The sequence below is a fragment of the Garra rufa genome, chromosome 13 (genome assembly GCF_049309525.1).
Source record: "Garra rufa chromosome 13, GarRuf1.0, whole genome shotgun sequence".
Taxonomy (NCBI): Eukaryota; Metazoa; Chordata; class Actinopteri; order Cypriniformes; family Cyprinidae; genus Garra; species Garra rufa.
The window spans coordinates 9,327,607-9,354,671 of NC_133373.1; the positions used below are offsets into that span (position 1 = coordinate 9,327,607).

At 34.6% G+C, this 27,065-nt stretch overlaps 1 protein-coding gene across 3 annotated transcripts in view; it reads right to left on the minus strand.

Moving 5' to 3' along the window:
• Nucleotides 1-27,065, minus strand: part of trappc8 (trafficking protein particle complex subunit 8) — a 67,560-nt gene that overhangs the window by 22,463 nt on the left and 18,032 nt on the right. For all 3 annotated transcript variants that reach the window (XM_073817054.1, XM_073817053.1, XM_073817052.1), the window contains 16 exons: nucleotides 24,939-25,092; nucleotides 22,608-22,692; nucleotides 22,234-22,499; nucleotides 20,588-20,703; nucleotides 20,358-20,508; nucleotides 20,128-20,228; nucleotides 17,841-17,946; nucleotides 17,605-17,736; nucleotides 14,504-14,728; nucleotides 11,191-11,299; nucleotides 7,729-7,923; nucleotides 5,371-5,537; nucleotides 5,198-5,272; nucleotides 4,984-5,077; nucleotides 4,720-4,877; nucleotides 767-1,200 (listed from right to left, as the gene is read on the minus strand). In XM_073817054.1, the coding sequence (XP_073673155.1) occupies nucleotides 767-1,200; nucleotides 4,720-4,877; nucleotides 4,984-5,077; nucleotides 5,198-5,272; nucleotides 5,371-5,537; nucleotides 7,729-7,923; nucleotides 11,191-11,299; nucleotides 14,504-14,728; nucleotides 17,605-17,736; nucleotides 17,841-17,946; nucleotides 20,128-20,228; nucleotides 20,358-20,508; nucleotides 20,588-20,703; nucleotides 22,234-22,499; nucleotides 22,608-22,692; nucleotides 24,939-25,092 (2,568 nt within the window). The remainder of the gene's footprint in view (nucleotides 1-766; nucleotides 1,201-4,719; nucleotides 4,878-4,983; nucleotides 5,078-5,197; nucleotides 5,273-5,370; nucleotides 5,538-7,728; nucleotides 7,924-11,190; nucleotides 11,300-14,503; nucleotides 14,729-17,604; nucleotides 17,737-17,840; nucleotides 17,947-20,127; nucleotides 20,229-20,357; nucleotides 20,509-20,587; nucleotides 20,704-22,233; nucleotides 22,500-22,607; nucleotides 22,693-24,938; nucleotides 25,093-27,065) is intronic.

Below are 27,065 nucleotides of genomic sequence, written 5' to 3' on the forward strand. Positions count from 1 at the left end.
CATAATTTATTTTCATCAACAAATTATCATAGAACAGCTTTATGAGCTTTATGATCCATTCTCAAAGACTTTAAGTCATTATTTGGGTAGCACACATATTCTGAATGCCTTCAGCAGAATTCAAATTAGCCATTTTAATCTAGATTAATCTAGATTAATTCCAAGATTTAATCTAGATTAATCTAGATTAAAAAAATTAATCTATGCCCACCCCTAATATATATATATATTAAATTAAACATTGTTATCAAACACTTAAATATAACCTTTATTAGTACTGCCAAAAAAATCTATATTTATTTGCTTTACAGATATTGCATTTTCAATATATATCAAAAAGTATACTTAGGTTTTAGTGAAACTAAATAATAAAATTGAAGAGTTAATTTGCAAAACCAGATAACTCATGTTTTTTTTTTTTTTCAATGTGCATTCCAATTAATCTTAATACAACTGCAGTGTAAAGTAAAAATAACTACAAATGTAATTAAAAAATAATAAAAAAGGATCTGTTTTTGCAAATAAACATATCTTTAAACAACAGACTTCTACTACCATGTGAAGTCTTGTGTTTAATTCCCTAGAATGCAAAACGAAAATAAGACAAAGGCTTAAACCCATAAATCCAAGTGCACTTAGTGAATTAATAACAGTCCAGCAATATATCTGCCAAAATCTACACCGGCCTGAGAAAGCCTGCTTGAACCCTGCGCAATTCATTGTCCTGTTCATTATTAGCCCAAATAAAGCATTAATGACCACATACCTGAGTTTGGCAGTCTTCTCTATACTCTCATAGTAAAAGAGGAAGTTGATTTCATGGACACCCTCTCGGTCAGGCCCCCTTAGCCACAGTGGGATCTGTAACGCCTCTCCAGGTCCCAAAACACCTCGTGATAAGGGAATCTCTGCCACCACCGGCCGATCACCGCTGGTGACCCCAAACGCTGCTGGTGAAACAAGCGCCACGGTCGCCTCTGACGGGGGCATGGCCACAGTCTTATATGCGGAACAGTGCTCTGCTGCTGTGGGGGTCACCGGGGTGAGGTCAGAGGCGGCACCGCCAAACGTGAAGAACTCTGGGTGTGTGGACGCCACTCGAAGACCAGTGAGAGGGACCGCACTCACATTCACAAACTCCACCCACGCTTTTCGGATCTCACCACACAATAATCCAGTGGGGAAGTTAATGAAAAACACCTGGGTGGAACAGGAAGGAGAAACAGTAATTACATGGTTTGTGTATTACTAAAACAGTCTCAATTATCAAGCCAATACTGCTTAAGCCCCACCCACGACCGCTTATGGACTGTCCTGTATTAGCATATTTCTGTTCTTAGCCAGTTGTAAGCTATATGCTATTTCCTCCTCAAGCAGCTGTAGCCACAACAAAGTCTCGTAGGCATATGCAGGTGTTTTGTAGTTGGATGTAAAAGTGAACATAAGAGTCTTTATTTTCTTCCCAAATCAGAGTTACTGAGGACGAAGCGGATTAGTTTTGTTTTTGATGGTAATGCGCCACCGAATACGGAAAAAACTAAAGAGAGGGGCGGAGTGAACAGTAGCTCATTATCATTTAAAGAGGCTTGCAACGAAATGGGTCACTGTGAACAGAGCTGTTTTTGACCAGGTTAAAAGGTGTCTTTTTACATGACCATTGTGGAATTTTAACCAAAGTACACTGCCGCTGAAAAGTTAGTGATCAGTAAGGTTTTTAATGTTTTTTTTAAAAGTCCCTTACGCTCATCAAAGTTCCATTTATTTTATCAGAAATTCAGAAAACAATATACTTTATTATATAATTTATTTCTGTAATGTAAAGCTGAATTTTCATGAGCCATTACTCCAGTCTTCAGTGTCACATGATCCTTTAGAAATCACTCTAATATACTTATTTCTTACTTTTATTATCAATGTTGGAAACAGTTGTGCTGCTTACATTTTTTTTGGAACCTGTGATACTTTTTTCAAGATTATTTGATGAAAAAAGTTAAAAAGAACAGCATTTATTTAAAATAGAAATCTTTTCTAACAATATAAGTCTTTAATATCACTTTTTTTTAAATCAATTTAACACATCCTTGCTGAATAAAAGTATTCATTTGTGAAATGAAAGAAAAAAAATTATTGACCCCAAACTTTAAATGAGCTCTTACTTGATTTTTGCAGACCAGATATGCTAATAAATTATTCAAAACACTGCGATATTCACAATATACCATACTTTACATATCCCCACCAAAATCATTCAGACTATATTGTGAATATTCAATATAACACTCAAGCCTTGCAGTGCAATATGAACATTGTAAATCATTAAACAGTCTCACTTTAACTGTGATGAGCTCTTTAAACTAGATCTGCTCTCAGTTCTCGGGACCAGTTAAGGTCCTGTAGCTTATTAAAGCCTAAAGGAGAAGTTCACTTCCAGAACAAAATTTTACATATAATTTACTCACCCCCTTGTCATCCAAGATGTTCATGTCTTTCTTTCTTCAGACGTAAAGAAATTATGTTACTTGAGGAAAACATTTCAGAAATTTTCACCATATCATAGACTTCTATGGTGCCCTCAAGTTTGAACTTCGAAATTGCAGATTAAATGCAGCTTCAATGAGCTCTAAACGATTCCAGATGAGCAAGAAGGGTCTTATCTAGCGAAACAAAAATGTTTTTACAATTTATATACTTTTTAACCTCAAATTTTTGTGTCTTGTCTAGCTCTTCATGTACTCTGTGTGTTCCAGTTCAAGACAGTTAGGGTATGTTAAAAAAACTCCAATCTCATTTTCTCCTCCAACTTCAACATTTTTGTATTACCTTTTTTTGTAAAGAACATGTGATCTTTGCATGTTTATCTTGTAAACACGCAGAGCTAGACATGACAAGCATTTAAGGTTAAAAAGTATATACAGTTGTGGCCAAAAGTTTTGAGAATGACACAAATATTAGTTTTCACAAAGTTTGCTGCTAAACTGCTTTTAGATCTTTGTTTCAGTTGTTTCTGTGATGTACTGAAATATAATTACAAGCACTTCATACGTTTCAAAGGCTTTTATTGACAATTACATGACATGTAGGCAAAGAGTCAGTATTTGCAGTGTTGGCCCTTCTTTTTCAGGACCTCTGCAATTCGACTGGGCATGCTCTCAATCAACTTCTGGGCCAAATCCTAAATGATAGCAACCCATTCTTTCATAATCACTTCTTGGAGTTTGTCAGAATTAGTGGGTTTTTGTTTGTCCACCCGCCTCTTGAGGATTGACCACAAGTTCTCAATGGGATTAAGATCTGGGGAGTTTCCAGGCCATGGACCCAAAATTTCAACGTTTTGAACCCCGAGCCACTTAGTTATCACTTTTGCCTTATGGCACGGTGCTCCATCGTGCTGGAAAATGCATTGTTCTTCACCAAACTGTTGTTGGATTGTTGGAAGAAGTTGCTGTTTGAGGGTGTTTTGGCACCATTCTTTATTCATGGCTGTGTTTGGATGAGAAGCAACCCCACACATGAATGGTCTCAGGATGCTTTACTGTTGGCATGACACAGGACTGATGGGAGCGCTCACCTTTTCTTCTCCGGACAAGCCTGTTTCCAGATGCCCCAAACAATCGGAAAGAGGCTTCATCGGAGAATATGACTTTGCCCCAGTCCTCAGCAGTCCATTCGCCATACTTTTTGCAGAAGATCAATCTGTCCCTGAAGTTTTTTTTGGAGAGAAGTGGCTTCTTTGCTGCCCTTCTTGACACCAGGCCATCTTTCAAAAGTCTTGGCCTCACTGTGCGTGCAGATGCGCTCACACCTGCCTGCTGCCATTCCTGAGCAAGCTCTGCACTGGTGGCACTCCGATCCCGCAGCTAAATCCTCTTTAGGAGACGATCCTGGCGCTTGGTGGACTTTCTTGGACGCCCTGAAGCCTTCTTAACAAGAATTGAACCTCTTTCCTTGAAGTTCTTGATGATCCTATAAATTGTTGATTTAGGTGCAATCTTAGTAGCCACAATATGCTTGCCTGTGAAGCCATTTTTATGCAACGCAATGATGGCTGCACACGTTTCTTTGCAGGTCACCATGGTTAACAATGGAATGCATGTCAAGTCTGCCATTCTAACCCAATCAGCCTGACATAATGATGTCCAGCCTTGTGCTCGTCAACATTCTCACCTGAGTTAACAAGACGATTACTGAAATGATCTCAGCAGGTCCTTTAATGACAGCAATGAAATGCAGTGGAAAGTTTTTTTCGGGATTAAGTTAATTTTCATGGCAAAGAAGGACCATGCAATTCATCTGATCACTCTTCATAACATTCTGGAGTATATGCAAATTGCTATTATAAAAACTTAAGCAGCAACTTTTCCCATTTCCAATATTTATGGAATTCTCAAAACTTTTGGCCACGACTGTACTTTAATTTTTTTTAAACAATAACCAATTGTTTCAACTGATAAGACCTTTCTTCCTCTGTTTGGATAATGTAGAGCTCTTTGAAGCTGCTTTTAAACTGCATTTTGGAAGTTCAAACTCACATGCACCATACAAGTCCACTATATGGAGAGAAATCCTAAAATTTTTTCCTCAAGTAACAATTTCTTTACGACTGAAGAAAGAAAGACATGAACATCTTGTATGACAAGGGGGTGAGCAAATGATCTGTACATTTTTGTTCTGGAAGTGAACTACTTCTTTAAAATCAAAGTTTAATTTACTCAAACACACCTCTAGTAAGGGCATAGGTGGAGTGACAATGGGGTCCAAGCGGCGGTCTGGTCCATATTTGACGGAAGTCTTTTCTTCTTTGGTCAAATTGAGTCTAGGCCCCTGGATCTCCAGATTCTGCTGTCCACGAACACACATCACATCCCCATCCTGTGAGCCTGCAGCACAAACCAGTCATACCCAGTTAGCATTACATCACATAAATAACACTAACTGAGGTTTCAGTGTCTACAAAACATCAAAGAATGTGTGTTTGTGTAACACCTTCACTATTGCCCACTTCTCCTGTTCCCAGGTTGTACACCACACCGAGAACATTCAACTCTCCTGTCTTATGAGGAAGCAGCTTCAAACGAGCCTGAGAAAGCAAAAGAGAGACAGACCAGAACAAACAAAAACAAAAAGCTAATTCAGGTAAATCGAAATGGGGAAAAGGAAAAATTAGAAGAAGGCAGACAAGAGAAAAAGATGCACAAACCACTTTGGTTTCCTCTGGGCTTATGGTGAACTCGGGAATGACTTGCGTATCAATGATGTCATTGAGGGCCGTGGCCTGAAATGGATTCAAATGGAGAAGTTAATCAAACTGATGGAAAACTCAAAGCTGGATGCCTCAGGCACGATGAACTATGAGGCGATTAACAGCTTTACTTCTTTCGAAGACACTGCCTCTTTCTCATTGCTGATGGTTTCTCCTGTTGTGCCACCCTGAGGGCCTGAGAAGTCTTTCAGAGTAAACTTCCACAGCAGAGACAGAGCCGACAGAGCCAAAGGAACCTTCAGGGGGTTACGGAAAACTACCTCCACAATAATGGGCTCTGTGACGCAAAAACAAGAAAGAAGCTAATTTATTATTAGCAAACAACATGAGAGAAAATGATTCAAGAGAGAAAACAAGAACAATACATGACTCAGGTCTGAGGATGTACTAGTTGAGCGAGTACAGTATAACTATACAAGGCTCAATAAATTTTGAATTATTGATAAGTCACATAAAAATATATATTTATATACACATATATTCATGTAGGGATGGGCGATATACCAGCAGATAAGATTAACCAGTAGAAATTTGTCAACTTGTAGAGATTTTGGACTATTGTCTCTATAGCGGTTCCATGCTCACATGAAAAGGGGCTCATGAAAAGGAATCATTTGCAAGTGTTTTTAAGCATTGCGGTTTAAAAGCAATTGATTTTAAGGTGTTAAAACGCAATAAGCAACGAAAGAGAACTCATTTCTCTATATGCATGCACTTGAGAGATGCTGAAGTATTGAACAGAGTAATTTTTGCTGCTTTATAGGCCTTGAATGGTTAAATACACACAACTTGTGTGTCCAAATGCCTGTCTTAGCAAGAATCCTAGTAAACACAGTAATTTAGGTCTTAAATGAAAGCAAACAGCTGAGAAAGAAAACACGTGTAACCGTATATAGGATGTTATTTAACAAGCCTGTATCCACCTAAAATCAATTATTTAAAAAGCATTTACTGGTAATACTTGTCATTTGCCATAGATTTTTTTTTTTAATGTTTATGAATGAGTTTTTGTTTAGGCTTTATGGGCTTGCGGCCATTTATAGACAGGTCTCTTCTAAATGACCCCGTTGAAGCTTCCCAAGGGGGAAATTTTACTTTTTTTTGATAATTATTGACCTACAGAGTCCAGAGAATTGCACTGCAGTGTTTTTTCCAGATTGAGCGAAAAACCTAGGACTAGTTCGCAAAAGTAGTTTTTTTTTACATTTTCTCAATCATGTGCGAAAAAACGTGCAATAGACATTTATGCTCAAAAAGTTGCGATATCGCCTCACCTAGTGGCCAATTTCTTTCAAATTTCTCACAGACCTTTAGGGCCATGAGACAAACAGGCCCACCAAGTTTTGTTCCAATCAGCCTCTGTTAACCTAGCTTAATAAGTGCTTGAAATTCATCTTTCTATGGCAGCCATGTTTTTTGAGATACACAAATGTCCTCGTAGCCTTTTGGCACTTTGGACCAAGACCATGCATACTGATTTTCATGTCAAAAGGACAAATGGATGCATAGTTATAGACGTTTTTATGTTTTTTCCTCTTATAATTTTCTCACGTGACCTCAGATTTAGCTCTTACATACTTGATGTGAGTTTGGAGAAGATATTTCATTCGGTTCAAAAGACAAAGACATTTTGGTAAATGCAGCCCTACCCCTTTCAAACGCATTGGCATTCCTTTGCAATGCACTTTTGATTGCTGCAGCGCCCCCATCAGGCTGATTGGGGCAAGCCTTGGTGACATTGTAGACGGTGGGAGTGCTACCAAAGTTTCAAGTCTCTACGACTTACGGTTTGGTCTGCCCGATCAGTTTTACGTGGAGACTGCTGATCCTTGGTCATTCTAACAATTACAATAGGGTTTCAGAAAAACAGGGTTACTTGTTGATATGCTGGCAGCCTTTAACTATACATCATTAGGAAGGTAATTAATCCCACACAAAAGCTCTTGAATTATTTTTTTGTTTAATAACAGTACATTTTATTTGATGTGCTATGGTGCTGAAATGTTTGCTAATGAGGAATACAAATAAGTAGGAACATAGCAGCATCACTAAAGGGTGTTTGCAGGTTCTTCCTGTTCCTCTTTAATCTTCCCCTCTTGCTGTGAGGTGTTGGCAGGTGAATGTTCAGCCATTATGGTCCCTAATTCATGATGAAAAATAGTCTAAATTGCATCGCTACATCCTGGTAAAATCCAGGTGAGCAATGCTTCATTTAGTTCTCTTAGATTTCATGACATAGAGAGGAAAGCAAATGGTGAATAATTCATCTCAGTCCAATTAAAAATACAGTAATAAAGCAAAAACACAGCCCCGCGGGACATCAAACGCAATAATGACCCTAAAGTGCATCAAAACCTCCACAGAAACTAACAGTTTGTGGATTTTTTTTAAATCAAAAATTAGAAGACCACATATAAAGCACAAATAAAAATGCTTAAAAAGGAGGTGATGTAGAAGGGAAAACATACCCTCTACCACAGCAAGGGGGTATCTGAGATTATCCGTCTGACTGTTCAGACAGCATTGGGAGGGCTGGAAGGTGATGGGCACCGTCCCTCTATTGGCCACAGCGACGACCCGCTCCTCCAACTCCCTCCATAGCTGGGAAAGGTCACGGTCAAACTCCTGATCCAAAGAGACATGCGTTGCAGCTTGTTTCTCACCTGTGGATCAAATCAGAGATTACAAAATTCAACTTGTACTGTACATGCCAGTCAGTCTGATCAGTGATCATAAACAGACAAGACAAACAGCATGTAAAGAAAATTTAAAGGTGACACATGAAAATCGGACTTTTTTCGTGTTTAAGTGCTATAATCGTGTCCCCGATGCATCTACCAACCTAAGAACATTAAAAAGGACAACCCAGTAACAGAAAAAAAATGAGCAGCTCAGATTTTGCTCCCCCAGTGATGGCGATCTTATTACAATATTACAGTCTTTAATTTGCACGTTTTCACCCATGGTGCCGTCATTGTGTTTTTGCAAGTGGTATACCAGTTCTAACGCCATGTTTGAGCAAAGCATGCTAACTGTTCTGTCTTTGGCTGCACAGATGAGCACAGAACACCTTTTAGAGTGCCAGTCTCAGAGGAGACAAGAAAGCAGTGGATTTATTGAGTCATTTAATTGTAACTTGTGTGTTTTAGCATAAACATGTGTATATTTGACTGTTTAAGCGCAATAAGACATGAAAGAGAACTTAGTACACGCGTGCCATGTGACAGTCGCTTTCTGTGCACGTGCTTGGGATGTGTGCTCAGAAAACCGTATATCAGAAGTTTAAACTGTCATGGCTTTGAAACGCAATTTCAGCACGACTGACAAGATAATCAAAAACAAATAGATGTATCTAAGGTACGAGTTGTAAAAGCTCACAGACACCTTCTGGGGAAACCTCAGACTATATTACATATTCTAAAAAGGGCTGTAACAGGTGATGGCAACATTAACAGTATCATTTCAATATATCATTAAAAATAATATAATATTTTCTTAAGAAGCAATCACTATAAAAAACTCACTATAAAAAAAAAAGTACTGAGAAAAATCATATAGAATCTTTAAATTTTAATTAACGATAAAAATTCTAAAATTCTTCTGGATGAGACCTTTTTAAAAAATGTCTTTTGGTATATTTCCTGAGTAAATACATTGTCTAATATCATTTATAAATTGGACATTCTATTAAAACATGCTTTACACTCAAACTATTTTTACACAAGTCACAAACTTGTTTCTCTTCCTCTTTCCAGAAATATAAATAAATGATTCGACTTCTTGTATATACACAACCTGGTCATATCTATGTATAATTATTATATAAAGAAAAATGCAGTTTAAAACCATTTAATAAAATGTAGCACAATGGCTGAAAATGTATCAATTTGTGCTTTAAATTTAGAAACATACATAGTGACGAAAGCCAAAATATTAAATGTCACAGAATCATATTTACGCAGTAATGCACTATTTTGTAGAGGAGGGTCAAAATATCAATTTTCACCTGAGATTTGGAGCCATTTTAAAGGGGTGTAAAAATGATTTTAGAAAGCTGGAAGCAGCTTTTATTTTACTTTTACGCAGAGATTGGAAGGTCTGTTAGTAAAATCTGTTGACTTTAGCAGCCCGTTTCATTATATGCTAATGTAGAGCATTCAAAAATGCAAAAAGCACTTCTTATCTTTAATTTTAATTTTATTTTTGATGCAATTTATCGCGATTATTCATGTGACAGCCCTACTTCGAAAAATGTTCTGCTTCCACTGAAGCCGTCTATGGATCATTCCCATTCATGATTAAGAACATGACCATTGGGTTTCTCTTCACACATTTCTTCTCTCCCTACAAACATGATTGACAAATCATGCCAGCGGAAAGGGAAAATTATGGAAATCAAAAACATAAACTCAATAGAGTTGGCCTATGTCCAATCAGCCGGTGTCTCATAGGATATTTCGGATTCAGAGCCTAAGGCAACTGGCGCATTGGAAGAGACAACAGGTACACATATATTCATCATTCAACACACACCACTAAAGCCACCCTCCCTTTCAGTGTGAGATCCGGGCAAAGACTTTAATTAAAAAGGTTTGCACACATCCTCAGGCCTGTTCTCTTCATTCCATCGTTTACTCACCTTTTTTTTAACACACATCTGAGTTCCGTTATATTCCTGGAATGAGTCTTTTTGTTTGATACTCTTTAATTGAACTGAAGTTTGTTGCAGATATCGAATGTGGTAGTACATGTCCTTTCTCTTATTTTAAAAGTAATTTATTCTGTCATGTAAGGAGCAACCCCTCAGCACCGCTCCTCTTTTTGGGTTTTCTCCTGAAATTACTTTATCTCAGTACATAAATGGTACTGTGTTCATCTTCATTTCACTGTGGGCATGATGAAAGAAAGGTCATCGCAACTTAATGTGGATTGTAAAATGTCATTCATAACACTAGCGCTGTGCTATGTTTATTTGTGTGCAGGAAAAGTCAATTATGGCACTGTTCAGTTCCCTTTCTAAGGCAATATGCTTGCTTTTCATATGAATGACTAAAATTACAGCTGCATTATTTTGAAAACAAAAAAAACAAAAACAAAAAAAACAGTAAAATTTTGAAATAATATTACAATTTTAAAATAACATTTTTCTACCATCATATGTTTTAAAATTTAATGTATTCTGCTGTAATGCAAAGCTGAATTTTCAGCATCATTACGCCAGTCTTCAGAGTCACATGATCCTTCAGAAATCATTCCAATACGATGATTTGCCAAGAAATGCATTATCAATGTTGAAAACTGTTGTGATGCTTACTATTTTTGTGTAAACTGTTATAATTTTGTTCAGGATCTTTGATGAATAGAAAGTTCAAAATAATAGCATTTATTTGAAATAAAAATAAAAGAAAACATCTTTACTGACACTTTTAATCACTTTATCGCATCCTTGTTTAAAAAAAAGTTGCTGTTCAAATAATTAATCATGATTAATCGCATCCAAAATAAACGTTTTTGTTATATATGTGTGTGTGCTGTGTATTTTTATTATTTATATTATAATAATAATTTATGTTATAAATATATTAATATATAAATCTTAAAATTCTTCACATTTTGTATATACTCACATATATATATATATATTTATATATATATACACACACACACACTATTTTATAACTATTTTATTAAATTAAAATAAATAATAACAATAATAAAAAGTGTCATTTTAGGGGGAAATTTGGCCAGTCCTAACCTCTGCTAACTTCTATTGTATGCATGAGAGCAGCATGAACATTTTGCTAAATATCTTCTTTTGTGTTTCACAGAAAAAAGAAATGCATAACAGTTTGGAACGACATGAGGAAGACTAAACGACATCAGAATTTTTTTGTGTACATGAATGTGTGAGACAGACAGAGGGTGCTTACCTTCGGCGAGTCTGCGCTCATGGCCGAAGAAGACGCGCGTTTGTGAGCTGTGCAGGCAGGGCAGAGGCAGCTGCGGGAGGGAGCTTTCACCGGCCAACTGACTCATGCTCTGAGGACAAAAGATGTCAAAAGGTGTCAAAAAAAAAAAACAACAACACTTAAAGAAATGGCTCTTGCTTTCACTTACAAGTGAGTATAATCTCTTCTATAAAAGCCTTCTGATTGGCCAACAAAGCTCATGTGATCACGCAGTGCTGCTGCACAGTAAATATACGCCCCCAAATATCTAGAACTATGAGTAAAAAGATAACTGTTCACTTAACTTTTGCTGGAAAAGCAGATGCAGCCATTTGTAAATTTAATGGGTCTAGCTTTCAGTCTTAACTTCTTTTATCTGTACAAAACAGCTAGTTTTGCTGCTCGATATTGCGAATGTGTCTCTTAGTGTTAATTTTCATCAATTTCTTATTTTTGCACCGATGAAAACGAGATTATAACGAAACAAACTTTTTTTTTTTTGAATGACAAATGACATTTTCATCAACAAATAAAATTGAGACAAAATTGTTAGGGAGGGACGATTTGGGAAGAGATTAATTCAGAATGAATTTGGAGGTTAGATGCGTACATTTAAACTGTATTATAGCCTATTGATCTATCCGGCGGGACATAAGCTGACATACTTTTGCTGCACGTCTCATAAAACGTTAAAAAATGTGAACATCTGGGAGAAAGAAAACAGCAGACATTTGGATAAATTTGACGATGCAAGAGAACTCAATTCGGTCCGATTTTCTGAGTGCACACACTGAAGCAGTGCCTCTCACACATCACAGGATTACTCTTTCCTGTCTCATGAATGGAGAAGTTCACACAAAATTATGTTGAATTGTCCATTGTGACGAGTATTCATGTAAACAGCTGGGAGAATATTGGACGCATATTAATACATTGCATCCACGCATTCATTTTTAAAGGGACAGCAGCCTAACTTAGTTGATATTGTCCATGGCATCGATGGTAATCAAACAATAAAAAAATAAATAAAAAAAAAACAGATAATCACTCACTGCTCTTGACTGAATCACTTTAGTAGCCCAAATTTATATAAATATGTCTGCATGAAAGTATGTAGTAAATAAGCTGTTATAAAGAATGCATAATTACTCTATATAACCATTGGCATTACATTGAAAAGAAGACGATGTTCTTGTTGCTTTATGAGAAGTGGTTTTATTTAATTTTAATATAAAGAATAATATAAATATAATTTGAGGTCGCGTAGATTAAATTTTGGGAGCATATGCGACCAAAACGGTCGCAATTTCGAGCCCTGTGTAATTAAACCCATTCGATTTTACTAAATTTACAGTAGATAGTCAACTAAAACTAGACATAAACTAAAACAATTCAGAAGACTAAAACATGACTAAAACTAAATGGCATTTTAGTCCAAAGAAAATGACTAAATTAAAATTTTCTGTCAAAATTAACACTGACGTGTCTTACCATATTGGTAAACACATGGGAATGTGTTTTAAAGAAAGGGTCTATAGATGGATGAGAATGATCATATACTGTATCAATGAACTCTCTATGAAACGCGACCCTGATATTTCACCCAACTATTCCTGGAGTGCTAAAAAGGCATCATAAAACTCCCATTAGAAACAAAACAAAGAAGAATGCTGTGATTTCCTCTTACTATGTATTCAGGCCGGGTGCTTGAAGGAGATGGAGTTTTGTGGACCAGAACAACCCAAGGCCAGAGCACTGATGAAACAGACTCAACCAAATGATGACGAAAGAGCAGTCTCACGCAGAGACACAGACAGTTAAACTCAAGGCGAAAGTCTGATTGTGGTGGGAAAAAACTGGGTCAGTGGCCTGAATGTGACATTAGCAACGTCTAGCTGCTCTCTGAGAGCAAAATAAGATAAAGTGCTGGTTCAGTGTAAAAAAAAAAAAAATGCTCTTTTACTATTAGTGTTTACTATTTGCTAGGGGTGAGAGAAAAAAATAGATTCACCTAACTATCACGATTCTTTTTGAAACAATTAAAAATCGATTGGTTTACCTCAGAATCGATTTATATTTAATTACTTTACTTTTCCTAAGAGGTTGATGGGGAGGAGTTACCGCTTTTATTCCACTGCGTTGTTCAACTCATAAGCGCTGCCACTTCTGTTGCATATGAGAAACATCTAACGACAAACGAAACGAAAGCAAAACTAAACCACGCTTTTTGCGACGCAACGCGGACTGTTTATGAGTTTGAACCGCAAAGCAAACAAACTTGTCTGAGCTCAAAACAGTTTTACACGGCAGCCAGGTTGATTTTGCGACACTGTTACTGCACACTGCTGCGAGATCCAGTAAGAAGTGTTTGAATTTGCTGCACAATGAAAACGGTGTCTGCAAGATCTAGCGAAAAGCATTTGAATTCTGCCTAGAATTCTCTGTTATAAACAGCGCTGACTTGTGTCAAAAAAACCTATAACCTATAACCATAGTGTTGTGGTTGAAATAATAATACATTATTCATTTCAGGGTTTGTACAACCAAATTCAAGCACCATTTTAAAGGAACACTCCACTTTTTTTTTTAGAAATAGGCTCATTCTCTACTCCCCCCCCCGGGTTGATAAATTGAGTTTTACCGTTTTGAAATCCATTCAGCCGTTCTCCTGTTCTGGCGATATCACTTTTAGCATAGCTTAGCATAGATCATTGAATCCTATTAGACCAATAGCATTGCATTCAAAAATGACCAACGAGTTTCGATATTTGTCCTATTTAAAACTTGACTCTTCTGTAGTTATATCGTGTGCTAATACGGGCGGAAAATGTACAGCTGCGATTTTCTAGGCCGATAAGATTAGGAACTACACCTCCATTCCGGCGTAATAGTCAAGGAAATTTGCTGCCGAAGCAGGCGGAGCAATATAACACAGCGCCTGAAATTAGTTCCCAGCTAGGTTAGCATTTGCACAAGTGCTGCGCGATATTACTGCACTTGCAGTTTTTAACGGTTTATAAAGTTTTAAAAGCTTTAGAAGGACTTTATAAACCCACTGGAGCCATGTGGAATACTTTTCACGATAGACGGACGCACTTTTTTGGGCTTCAATATCTGAACACCCATTATAAAACTGGGAAGAACCAAAACATTTTTTAATATAACTCCGACTGTATTCGTCTGAAAGAAGAAAGGCTTATACACCTAGACTTGAGGGTAAGTAAATCATGAGGTAATTTTCATTTTTGAGTGAACTCTCCCTTTAAGTCATGTGATGCCTATATGTGTTGCTAACCTGGTACACATAGAGGTATTCCCTGAGGAAAGCGGCCTGCTGTACAGCTGACTGTTTGCTGTCGTTGATGAGAATGTGCCGGAAGGCGGCCACTGCATTATCTGGCTGCCGCAGAGTGAATGACTGCCGACCGATGGTGAAGTTGATGTGATCTTCAGCCAGTGTCCAACCTTTACCTTTGTACACCTGCAATGCCAGGCAGTAGCACCTCAACGCATGTCTCTTCTGCAACAGAAAGAGAGAGAGACAGTGTGAACTGTTTGGCATGTTAAAATAATGCGTCTGCATCTGTGAGAGCACTTCATGCTACTGCAACGCTCAACAGCTTTCACAGCTGTTAAAGCAGCATCAGCTTCCAGGTGAAAATCGACAGCCTGACCTCATCTGACTCTGTAAACACAGTCGCTTTTTCTGATCCCTTTAGAGTTAATGGCGTTTCAGACCTTGCAAGCTTTTGCAACGAACTTAGATTAGTCAATCTACATATAAGCAGGATATCACCTTTTTATAAACAGATCTGATGCCCACGATGAGGCCTGGCATAATGGTGATGTATGTTTCATGCTTATATCCACAGGTTCAATCTTTAAAAGTACATTCCTATATATATGAGAGATCACAATGACCTCAATTCCACTGCATTTATGCACTGACCATGTCTGACTAATGGCTGAGAGGACTCACTGCAATGACTTTAAATATTTAGAAAGTGATAAATCCATCCAAAGCATATCTCATCCACTTTGAGGATGTCACAAGGGAAAATCTAATTTTAGCAGATGAAAGGTCTTCGATAAAATTACATTTCAATTATCTCAACTCTTGATCCATCTAACGCAGCAAATTAAGACAAAATCTGAATACCTCACAAGATGTTTGATACTTGCTATAATGACAAACTGCTCATTTTTAAACTTTATTTACAGAAATGGCAACATGTGATAATAATTATAAATAAATTCAACAATTCCAATAAATATTTAGAAATGGCAAATAGCAAAAAAAAAAAAAAAAAAAAAGAGTAGAAAACAAAAACAGCCTGGCTAAATGTATTTAGAATTGTTAAAAAATTATATTCCATTAAAAAAAAAATATATGGCTTAAAATGTTTTTCACTTCTATGATATTCCAGTAATAAAGTGTTATTTTAAAATTTTAAAAATAAAAATAATAAATCAATATATATATATTTATATTTATACTTTTTTTTGTTAAAGTTTTATTAATCTTTCTGTCATTCTTATTAGTTTTTGTACTTTTCAAATGTCAATATAGTGTTTATTTACTTAGTATTATTTTATATAAATAAATAAATAAATGTATACTTCTATATAAAAAATATTTCTGCTTTATCTTACATTTAGGTAAAGCTTTATCAATTTTTCTTTCATTCTGTCATTTTTTATTAGTTTTTGTACTTTTCAAATGTCAATATAGTGTTTATTTACTTAAATACATTAATAAATACATTAAAAATGGCTTATACATATGTATATGTATATAAATAAACACATACATGCATATATAGTTTAGAAAATTACAAAATAAATATATTTCTGCTTTATATTTCTTAATTTTAGTCAAAGTTTTATTAATTGTCATTCTGTCATTTTTATTAGCTTTTATTATAAAATGTCAATATAATATTACTTTATTTATGTTTATTTTTAGTTTTTTAAATAATCCATAATGGAATATAATTAAGTTTTTTTTTAATATATATAATTAAAATTATATTTAAAATAAATTTAGAATTAGAAATATACAGTGCCTTGCAAAAGTATTCATACCCCTTCATTTTTTTCCACATTTTGTTTTGTTGCAGCATTATGTTAAACTGCTTTAAATTAGTTTTTCCCCACATCAATTTACACTCCAAACACCATAATAATGACAAAGCAAAAACCAGATTTGCAAATTTTACAAAATTATTAAAAATAAAACACTGAATAAGTACATTGCATAAGTATTCATACCCTTAACTCAATACATAGTTGAAGAACCTTTAACAGCCTCAAGTCTTTTTGGGTATGATGTGACAAGCTTTGCACATCTGCATTTGGCAATTATCTGCCATTCTTTGCCTCACCTTTTTACCTTATCAGTTATCTTGACCTCAGGACTTGGTTTTTGCTCTGATATGCATTTTCAGCTGTTAGACCTTTTCTTAGAGGTGTTTGCCTTTCTAAATCATACTCATTCAAATGAATTTGCCACAGTTTAACTCCACTCGAAGTGTAGTAACATCTAGAAGCAATATGAATGCTCCTGAGCTAAATTTCGAGTGTCCCAGAAAAGGGTATGAATTCTTATGCAGCGGGATCTTTTCAGTTTTTTTATTTCTAATAAATTTGCAAAGTTGTTACAAACCTGTTTTGTGCTTTGTCATTATGGAGTATGAGATGTAGATTGATGTGGAAAAAATGTGATTTAAATCAGTTTAACATAATGCTGCAACAAAACAAAACGTGAAAAAAATGAAGGGGTATGAATTCTTTTGCAAGGCACTGTATATAGGTTGTCCAAGACTGTAGGAATCCTGGTTCTTAAAGGCACAGTTTACCCACAAATTAAAATTTTGTCATCATATACATGCCGTCATGTCATTCCAAACCTGTATGAGTTTCTTTCTCATGTTGAACATAAAAAGGTATTTCTGATAATCAAACAGTTGATGGTCCCCATTGATTTACATAGTGTTTCTTTCCCTACTATGGAAGTCAATGTAGGACCAACAACTTTGGTTCTCCAAAATATTATTTTGTGATCAACATAAGAAAGAAACTCATACTGGTTCAAAACAACATGAAAACTTTCATTTTTGGGTGAACTATTTCTTTAAATAAAAATAGCAGTTGCTGAGGGAACTAAATAAACTGAGAAATATGAATCATCTCTCTCTCTTTTTGTTGTTGTTGCTATTTTAGCTTATTTTATAACTTGATTTGTCTTTTTATGCCATACTGCAGCCCCTATTTTATGTGTTGAGACCCCCTAGTAGATGCTGACCCTCAGCTTGAGAACCACTGACTCAATGCAATGCTGAAAAGGACAGTTGCGTACATTTCAGGAAGATGTGTTTCTTGCAACTGCCATCATACCTGTCCGGCTTTGCTGAAACGATGACCAGCCAGTATCATGTGGAAGGCAAACTTCCTCACCATGGGGCTGCGCATATTAATGAAGCAGTGAGCCGCCTGCTCCAATAAGAGTGCACTCCGCAGATCAGAGTCCTATCAGAGAAAGAAAGAGGAAGTGAAGTGCACTGGGTTTGCCTGAATGGTGTAATACAGCAACAATGGTCTAGACTATTACAAAATTCTAAAACTTGGCTCACCTCACTGGTCATCTTGATCAGAAGTGTGGCAGCATCGGAGTATTTGGTCTGACTCTTCAAAATTTCAGCACTTAAAAGACAACACCTCTCAGCCAATAACATGTTTCTGTGATACAAACAGCAAAAAAAAAAACATCTTACACACACTATATACATGCAATACATTTTCAACAAAATTTAAACACCCTTAAAGGAAGTTTTTAATTAAAAAAGCAACATAAACTGATGTCTTGCCTAAGAACAGAAGCAATAATTAAAATTAATTTTATTTATTTGAAGTGCTAATAAAAGCAATAAAAACAGAAACTAATTTCTAAAAGCCACATAAACCAATATATGGCCTGAATCAAGAAAGAATGAAAACATATGTATGAATGCATGTATTTATATTTATTCATAAATAAAATAAAAACATTAAAACACTAAACTGATCGTATAAGCAGCATAAAGCATGAATTATGAATTTAATTCGGTTCTTAAGGCAAAAACAAATATTAATTGATTGAATGATTTAATAATAAAACAAATTTCTAAGAGACAAATAAAATGACGCCTGAAATAAAACATTTGAAATAAAAAGAAAAAAAAGTTAAATTGTTTATTATAACAAAAAAGGTATATAAAAAAGTCCAACCTAAAAAAATCATTTTATTTAATAAAGGAGCATTAAAATAAATAAATAAATATAAAAGCCACATAAAATGATATCCAAGAACTAAATTAAATTAAATGTATTTATTATTTTATAAGAAAAAACATTAACACAAAACTAATTTTTAAAAGCCACATAGAGTGATGTAGCGAAAACAGGAAGCAAAAACTTAACATTTATTAATTTATTCATTCACTAATTGAAAACAATAATAAAAATTTTTTAAAAAACTCTAGTACAGGTACTAAACTTATTTCTGAAATTCAGTATGGAACACTGAAGCAACAGTTTTTAGAAACTGAAAAAAAAAAAAAAAAAATCTAAAAGCACATGAATTATTGTCCAACCTAAAAAAGAAAGAACATTTCATTTTATTTATTTAATAAAGGAGCATTTAAAAAATGAAAAAAATAAATAAATAAATAATTAAAAGTCACATAAACTGATGTAGCTAAAATTTAATTTAATTTAATTTAATTTAATAAAGGAGCATTAAAAACTAACATTTTTTAAAAAGCCACATAAAATGATTTAACTAAAATAACAAAAATAATTAAATTAATTAATTTATTTAATATAATATGTTTTTTATATTAAATAAATAAATAAAAGAACAAAAGTGATTGTTTATTTTATAACAAAAAAAAAATCTAAAAGCACATAAATTATTGTCCAACCTAAAAAAAAAAAGAAAGAACTAGCATTTTATTTTATTTATTCAATAAAGGAGCATTTAAAAAAATTAAATAAATAAAAAAAAGCCACATAAACTGATGTGGCTAAAAATGTCTTATATTTAATTTATTTAATAAAGGAGCTTTAAAAACTAATATTTTTAAAAGCCTTAACTAAAAGAACAAAAATAATTAAATTAATGTATTTATTTAATATAAAAAAAGAAAACATTAAAACACAAAACTCATTTTTAAAAACCACATAAAGTGATGTAGCTAAAACATGAAGCAAAAACTAAAACTCATTTTATTTACCAATTTTTATCTGACTGACTGATTTAGTAATAACACATTAAAACACTAAAACAATTTCAAAAAGCCACATAAAATGACGTCCGGCTCAAATACAAAAAATACGTGATTTTCGTTTGTTTATTTTATAACAACAAAAAAATATATAATTCTAAAAGCACATGAATTATTGTCCAACCTAAGAAAAAGAAAGAACAAACTTTTCATTTTATTTGTTTGATAAAGGAACATTTAAAAAAATTAAGAAAACTTTTAAAAGCTTTTACAAATTATTTTTAAAAAGCCACATTTTAAAAATGCATTTATTTAATAAAGGAGCATTAAAAACTACAATTTTTAAAGGCCACATAAAATGATTTAACTAAAATAAGAACAAAATAATTAAATAATTTTTTTATATAATTTTTTTTTTTTTTAAAACACACAAAGTGATGTAGCCAAAACATGAAGCAAAAACTAAAACTAATTTTATTTACCAATTTATTCATTTATTGAGTCAAAATAATAAAAAAAACAGTACTAAAAGCACTCATTTTTGATAAAATACTAAAAATGTTACCAAAAGGGGTGTACAAGAAAATAATTCCATATGAATCAATGAAGCAGTAACATGCTGCAATACCAAATCCAAGCAAATGTTTGTTCTCACTTGCAGACGTCTCTGTAGGTCTGTATGGCCGTGTCCATATAATGTGCTGGATACGGCCTGGGTGCCCCGCTCTGCAGAAAGGCAGCGACAGCAGCCATTTCCTGTAGATACAGAGTCAGCAGGCAGTGAGTCTGAGGCCAGTTTAGACAGTGTTACTCTGATAACCCACAGAATCAGATCTGTGGAGCTAATTTCCAGCAGCAGCACTATGACTGTGGTGTGCATCTCACCAGCGCTCCCGCAGCATACAGCATGGCCTGGTCAGAGAGGAAGTCCTTTTTGGCAGTGTGGTAGCAGTTGTAAGCCAGCTCATAGTGCTGAACGAGGAAGCAGAGGTCAGCCATCTTCCTGATCTGAAGCTCTGGAGCTTCTGACGGATATCTGATATCACAGGGGTTACACGTCAGATAAGATGCAGAAAACAACAACAACAAAAAATGTTGTACTTCAAATCACTTACAGCAGTCCTGCAGTGTTCTTTAGTTCAGCAATACTCTTCTCTGGGACCTTCCCTCCACCGAACAACTTCTTAGTGGCGGAGAAAAGAGATCGGCTCAGACCTTTTCTTGAGACGAGCTAAAATGAAAGATAATAAAAGATGAAGAAAAGGACGGAAAAGAAGTTCAAAAGCTGTGCAGAACAAGTTTTGGAAATTTTTAAAAAGTTTTGGGATTAGCCAGATTTTGAATGTTTTTTAAGAATTATTTTCCGCTCATCAAAATACTGAAAAAATGGCAATATTGTGAAATATTATAGCAATTTAAAATAGTGGTTTTCTATTTTAATATACTTTAAAATAGAATGTATTCCTGTGATGCAAAGCTGAATTTTCAGCATCGTTACTCCAGTTGTTAAAGTCACATGATCCTTCAGAAATCATTTTAATTTTTAAAAGCCACAAAAACTAATGGAAGTAAAAATTTAAACAAATTTTAACTATCAATTTATTCATTCATTGATAAAAAAAAAAGTACTAAACTTATTTTTGAAATTCAGTATGAAACATTGAAGCAACAATTGTAGTCTAATTTTAGTAGTTTAAATGTATTTCTAATTTTTTGGAACCTGTGATACTTTTTTCAGGATTCTTTGATGAATAAAACATTCAAAACATTTAACATAGAAATCTTTTGTAACAATATACACTATCTTTCAAAGTCTGTGGTCAGCTCATTTTCTCTTTGTTTTTTCTTTGAAAGAAACGAATACTTTTGAGCAAGGATGTGTTAAATTGATTAAAAGTGCTAGTAAAGACTTACATTGTTAGAAAAGATTTCTATTTTGAATAAATGCTGTTCTTTTTAACTTTTTATTCATCAAAGAATCCTGAAAAAAGGCATCACAGGTTATGAAAAATATTAAGCAGCACAACCGTTTCCAACATTGACAATAAATCAGCATGTTAAAGTGATTTCTGAAGGATGATGTGACACTAAAGACTGGAGTAGTGGCTGATAAAAATTTAGTGCTGCACCACAGTAATAAATTATCATTTAAATATATTACAATAAAAAACTGTAACTGTAAATTGCAATAATATTTTATAATATTGTTTTTTCTGTATTTTTTGATCAAATGAATGAAACTTTGATGAGCAGAAGAGACTTCTTTAAAAAAAAACAGTCAAAATCTTACTGATCCCAAACTTCTGAATGGCAATGTATTTAAAAATATACTTGCATTGCTGTCAAAAGTTAAGGAAATTCTAATAAATGCTGACTCTTTTTCCTTTTTCCCCTTTTTTTAAATTTTCTATTCATGAATGAATCCTGAAAATTAAACTTTTTTCAACCCTGATAATAAAAAGAAATGTTTCTTGAGCATCAAATCAGCATCTTAGAATGATTTCTGAAGGATCACGTAACACTGAAGACTGGAGTCATGATGCTAAAAAGTCAGCTTTGTATGACAGGAATAAATTACATTTAAAATTTTGGCATTATAAAATATTTACATTTTAAAATCCTGGCTGAGAATAAGGAGGAACCTAACAGCCTGCAAAATTGGCATTACTATTAAATAAAATGAAAGTAATGAAAAGAGTCTATCAATACAGAGACTTGATGAATTATTGATGTAACATACAGTTGGTGTGTATTTATGTACCTGGTCGTTTAGCTGCCGTATGTTCTTCTCGATGTGCGGCAGTAATCCTCTGAAGGTGAACTCTTGAATAAACTGCCGGATGTGGTCGTGGTCATTTAGGGTTAGGCAGGTTCCTCGAGGGGTCGGAGTGGTGTGCGAGGTCACGCTGGCCTGTTCTTGAGGTCTCGTCACATCCACATTGTTTACAGACTGACTGGCGTTGTTGCCAGGGAAACCGGCATCAGTGGGCTGGTCCAGCTGCAGAGGATGAGTCTCTGAAACGCCATCTGCAAACACGAGAGGAACATTTAATTAACATTAGACAATCATTTCTCATCAATACGAGGTTTATAACCAAAATCCCAGATAATGGGGTTCAACTGTGCTGGACTAACCTCTAATGGATGGATCGAGACCATCTTCTTCTGCTCCGATGTTGTTTTCAACGGCATTAGTCAGTGCAGAGTCTTCATAGAGCTCCTATGAAACACCACCAGGGTTGAGGAACATTTCATTTGGCTGATCAAATTTAAAGAAATCTAATGCAGTCATAAGTAATTCCAAGGTCAATAAATGTTGGACGAAAAAAAATGACATAACTGTGATCACAAAACCAGTAAACTTTTTTAAACTGAGCTGTATCCATCTGAAAGCTGAATAAATAAGCTTTCCATTAATTAACCATAGTTTGTTAGGATAGGACAATATTTGAAATTCTGGAATATCTACATACTGAGAAAACCGCTTTAAGTTGTCCAAATGAAGTTCTTAGCAATGCATATTACTAATAAAAAATTAAGTTGTGATATATTTACGATAGAAAGTTTACAAAATATCTTCATGGAATATGATCTGTACTTAATACCCTAATGATTTTTAGCATAAAAGATAAATGTATATTGTTGACCCATACAATGTATTTTTTGCTACTGCTACAAATATATACACGCTACTTAAGACTGGTTTTGTGGTCCAGGGTCATAATTTCAGAATGTCATCAGATAAGTCTGTAGCTTCAATTATGTAAAAACAATTAACACAGCGATCAAAATATTATGACGTGAAATTGTTAGCTCAAACAGATACTTCTACCTGATTTAAACAATAAAGTTGAGTCTTGTTGGTATAAATCAACGTATTTAGGTTGATTCAGCAATATTAAATAAGATTTATAAGTTGCATAAAGCCAGATACTATAGATGCTATAATTTTTAGTTTACTATTTTTTTTAAGTGTTGTTTTGAGATAACTTCATAAAAAATAAAGACTGGAATAAAACATTGGATTAAAAATGTACAATAAATAAATAAATAATAAAAATAGAAAAAAAAGCATTGTAGCAACATTACATAAAAATCTTTCGAAAATACTTTCAATAAATCAAAACTTGTACCTGAATGTCATGCGGCCATTAAACAAAGTCAGAGAGTGGTAAACGAGCAAATAATTAAATTGTTAAATTACTATGTTACATATTAACAACGTTAAAATAAAATCTGAGGGGTTTGAGAATTCCTATATTATAATAATATTTTATAAAATTTTATACATTACATTATAAATGTATAAACTTTAATTGAATTAAACATGGTGGAAGAAAACTATAAAACTGTATATTATTACGTGTAACAATAAGTGTTTGCCCACCATAGTCCATAAAATGAAAGTATAAAGCATAAAAATATGATATAACACTTGTACCCTGAATTTAAAAGGTTTACGCCATTGAAATGTTTAATTCTTGGCCAGAACAAGCTAAAATGTGGGCCAGGCTTCATGCTGATAATCAAGTTTAAAAGTTATGTTAAAAACCTGAAGTAGGGCTTTCACTAACGATTATTTTGGTAATAAAGTAATCGGACGATTATTCTACCGATTAATCGAGTAATCGGGTATTATATATATTTTATGTGGTAATAAAAAGTGGACACTTCAAATAAAGTATCAAAAGCAAATAAGCCCATGGTTTTATTGAACAAAACCATTAAAATACCTAATAAACGAGAGCTAATGTACATTATGCATTATAAAAAATGCCTCCAGAGGGCGCCAACAGTCTGACATTTATTTTTATACTTTACTGCGTGTTCTAATTCTTGTTTAATATTGGCTAAACAACATTTAATCAAAACATCGAATTTAATCTTCAGTACAATATGTGGAGATCAAAGCATGTAAAGTAAAAGTGAGGGTTTGAGCTTTTATTTTGAAATCGCAAAAAACAGTGAGCATGAGAAAGATACTAATATATTTTCCTGTGTTTGCGTAGGTTTATAAATTTACCTTACAAATCTGATGAAATGGCGCAAGTTGCGTTGCCAGATGAACGTTTTATAGACCCAAACTACTACTTCTCCACACATGTAAATGAAAACAATTTGTGTGGAGCAGCATTTATTGTGAACAAAGCCGCTTTGAGATGCATGTACGTAACCCACACGCAAATAATTAAAGTGCATATATTTATTTTACCAAATTATTGAGCTTGTGAATTCGCAATAAAATTATGCTTACTTTTATGATTTTTAAATGGGTTTAACATATGCAGCCATAAAAATGGTCTAATAATGCATTTCATGTATTCTTGTAAATGAAATGTGCCACTTCCGGTATTTTTCAGCTTACTCGACACGGGCAAATTGCAGTCGAGAATTCTTTTTTAAAATCAAGTAATCGAATTGAGAAATCGTGCCAGCCCTAGCCTGAAGTGAGGTTGTGGCACTCACAAGGTTGTTTATGCTGGTCTTGTGTAAGTACTGACTCCAGGGGTCCGGCATCTGTTCGTCCGCACCAGCGCTACCACTCCGGGAGTTTATCTTGAGCAGATAGCAGCCCTGAGTACCATACCGCTGTTTCATATCCTCATACACAGAGTCCGCCCTGAGAGACACAGACATAGACGTTAATACTTGTTCTATCCCATCATAAATAAATATGACAGCCTAATCTTTCCCCCCGCAGTCAGGTTATCGTCTATTCATCAGACCTTGAGGCTGCAGGCAGCACACGATTACAGTGATTGGCAACTTATCTACATGCAGGCAATTCTCTGAGGAGGAAGAGGAAAGGAAATCAAGCAATCCTGTCAGTCAGCTGATGTCAGAAAGTAATATTCATAGGAAAAAAAACACTCTGCAAATGCAGTTCATGTTACATTTTAAGATTCATTTTTATTCTAGTCATAATACTTTCTCTAATTAAATGTAAATGCAATTACAAAGAAGCAGAAATGTTTTCTCCTGACATCACTTTAGTTTTAATCCCTGAGGCAGTGTTGGATACATGTTTCCAGTGTTAATCAACTCCATTCGTTTAATTGCAGAATCAGAACGTCAAAAGCTTTGAACTGCATGCTGAATTGAGAGCATTTAAGATTCACTAGGTGCGGGACATTTATTTAAGAAATATACAAGCATAGGCTAGAATCTTAAAGAAGTTTAATTATTATTATTTATTTTTTGTAATTGAAAGTAATGAGGTGTCGTGGTACTCTAATGAATACGTGTCAAAAACTAACCTGGAAGAGAAGAAGACTTCTACATGTTGTTTGAACATTGTGTGTTGGCCGTTTATGTATACAACCACACTACAATGATAAAAATCCACCCAATGGTGTATTTTTTTCAGTTATTCTCAGCTGAAACAGTCCGACTCCGATCGCCATTGTGTCGACTCAGGTGCAGAGGAAAACAAGAACGTCTCAGACTGAGCAATTGAGTTGTTCTGTTGTTGGATGTAATAATGAACACAACAGTTGTCATTTACTCCCGACATCGGAGCTGCAGAGAAATGCATTACTTTCGTTTTTAAAAGGAAAGCGCAGATCCCGATCGGCACATGCCTGTATGTTTACGCGAAACATTCCTGATGCAGCTTCACCCACAGCAGAAGTGAGCTTAAAGGTTTTTATGCATCTTTGCAAATGGCCTTTCTTAATAATGTGCTTGTTGGCCAGTTTTGCTAAACGCTGCTAAATGCAGCTAAAGTAAACATTACGTCTCATAATCCCACAGCAGAGAAGGGCAGGGTGAGCAGAGCTCGCTTGCATTTAAAGGGACCATGCAATAAAATCAGTTGAGTTTTGGCAGAGCTGATTTCGACAAAGTAAAAGGGCGTTTTTATACACTACTATTGAGAATTTTTAACCAAAGTATATTATAGACTTTTCATTAAGACCCTAAAGAATCATATGAACTTGGGCACCCGATGACCCCTTTAAATAAAGTCGTTATTTTTGTTTTCTTTGTGCACAAAAAGTATTCTTGTAGCTTCATAATATTACAGTTGAACCACTGATGTCACATGGACTATTTTAACAATGTCCTTACTACCTTTCTGGACCTTGAATGTGTCAGTTGCATTGCTGTCTATGCAGGGTCAGAAAGCTCTCGGATTTCATCAAAAATGTCTTAAAGGGGGTCATTGGATGGCCTTTTTTTTGCCCAAGTTCGTATGATTCTTTAGGGTCTTAATTAAAAGTCTATAATATACTTTGGTTAAATATTCTCAATAGTAGTGTAAAAAAAAACACGCTTTTACAGTGTCAAAATCAGCTCTGCAAAAAATAAACTCATTTTATTGCATGGTCCTTTAAATGCCCGTTCCTCTATGCTGTAAGATTATGAGCCGTAATGTTTACTTTAGCAGCATTTAGCCACAAAATTGCCAACAAGCACATTATAAAGAAAGGCTGTTTACAAAGATGCATAAAAAAACCTTATACTCACTTCTGCTGTGCGTGAAGCTGCATCAGGAATGATTCGCATGAACATAGACGCATATGTAGATCGGGATTGGTGCTTTCCTTTTAAAAACTAATGTAACGTTATCCTCTGCTTCTTCAGCGGCTCAGA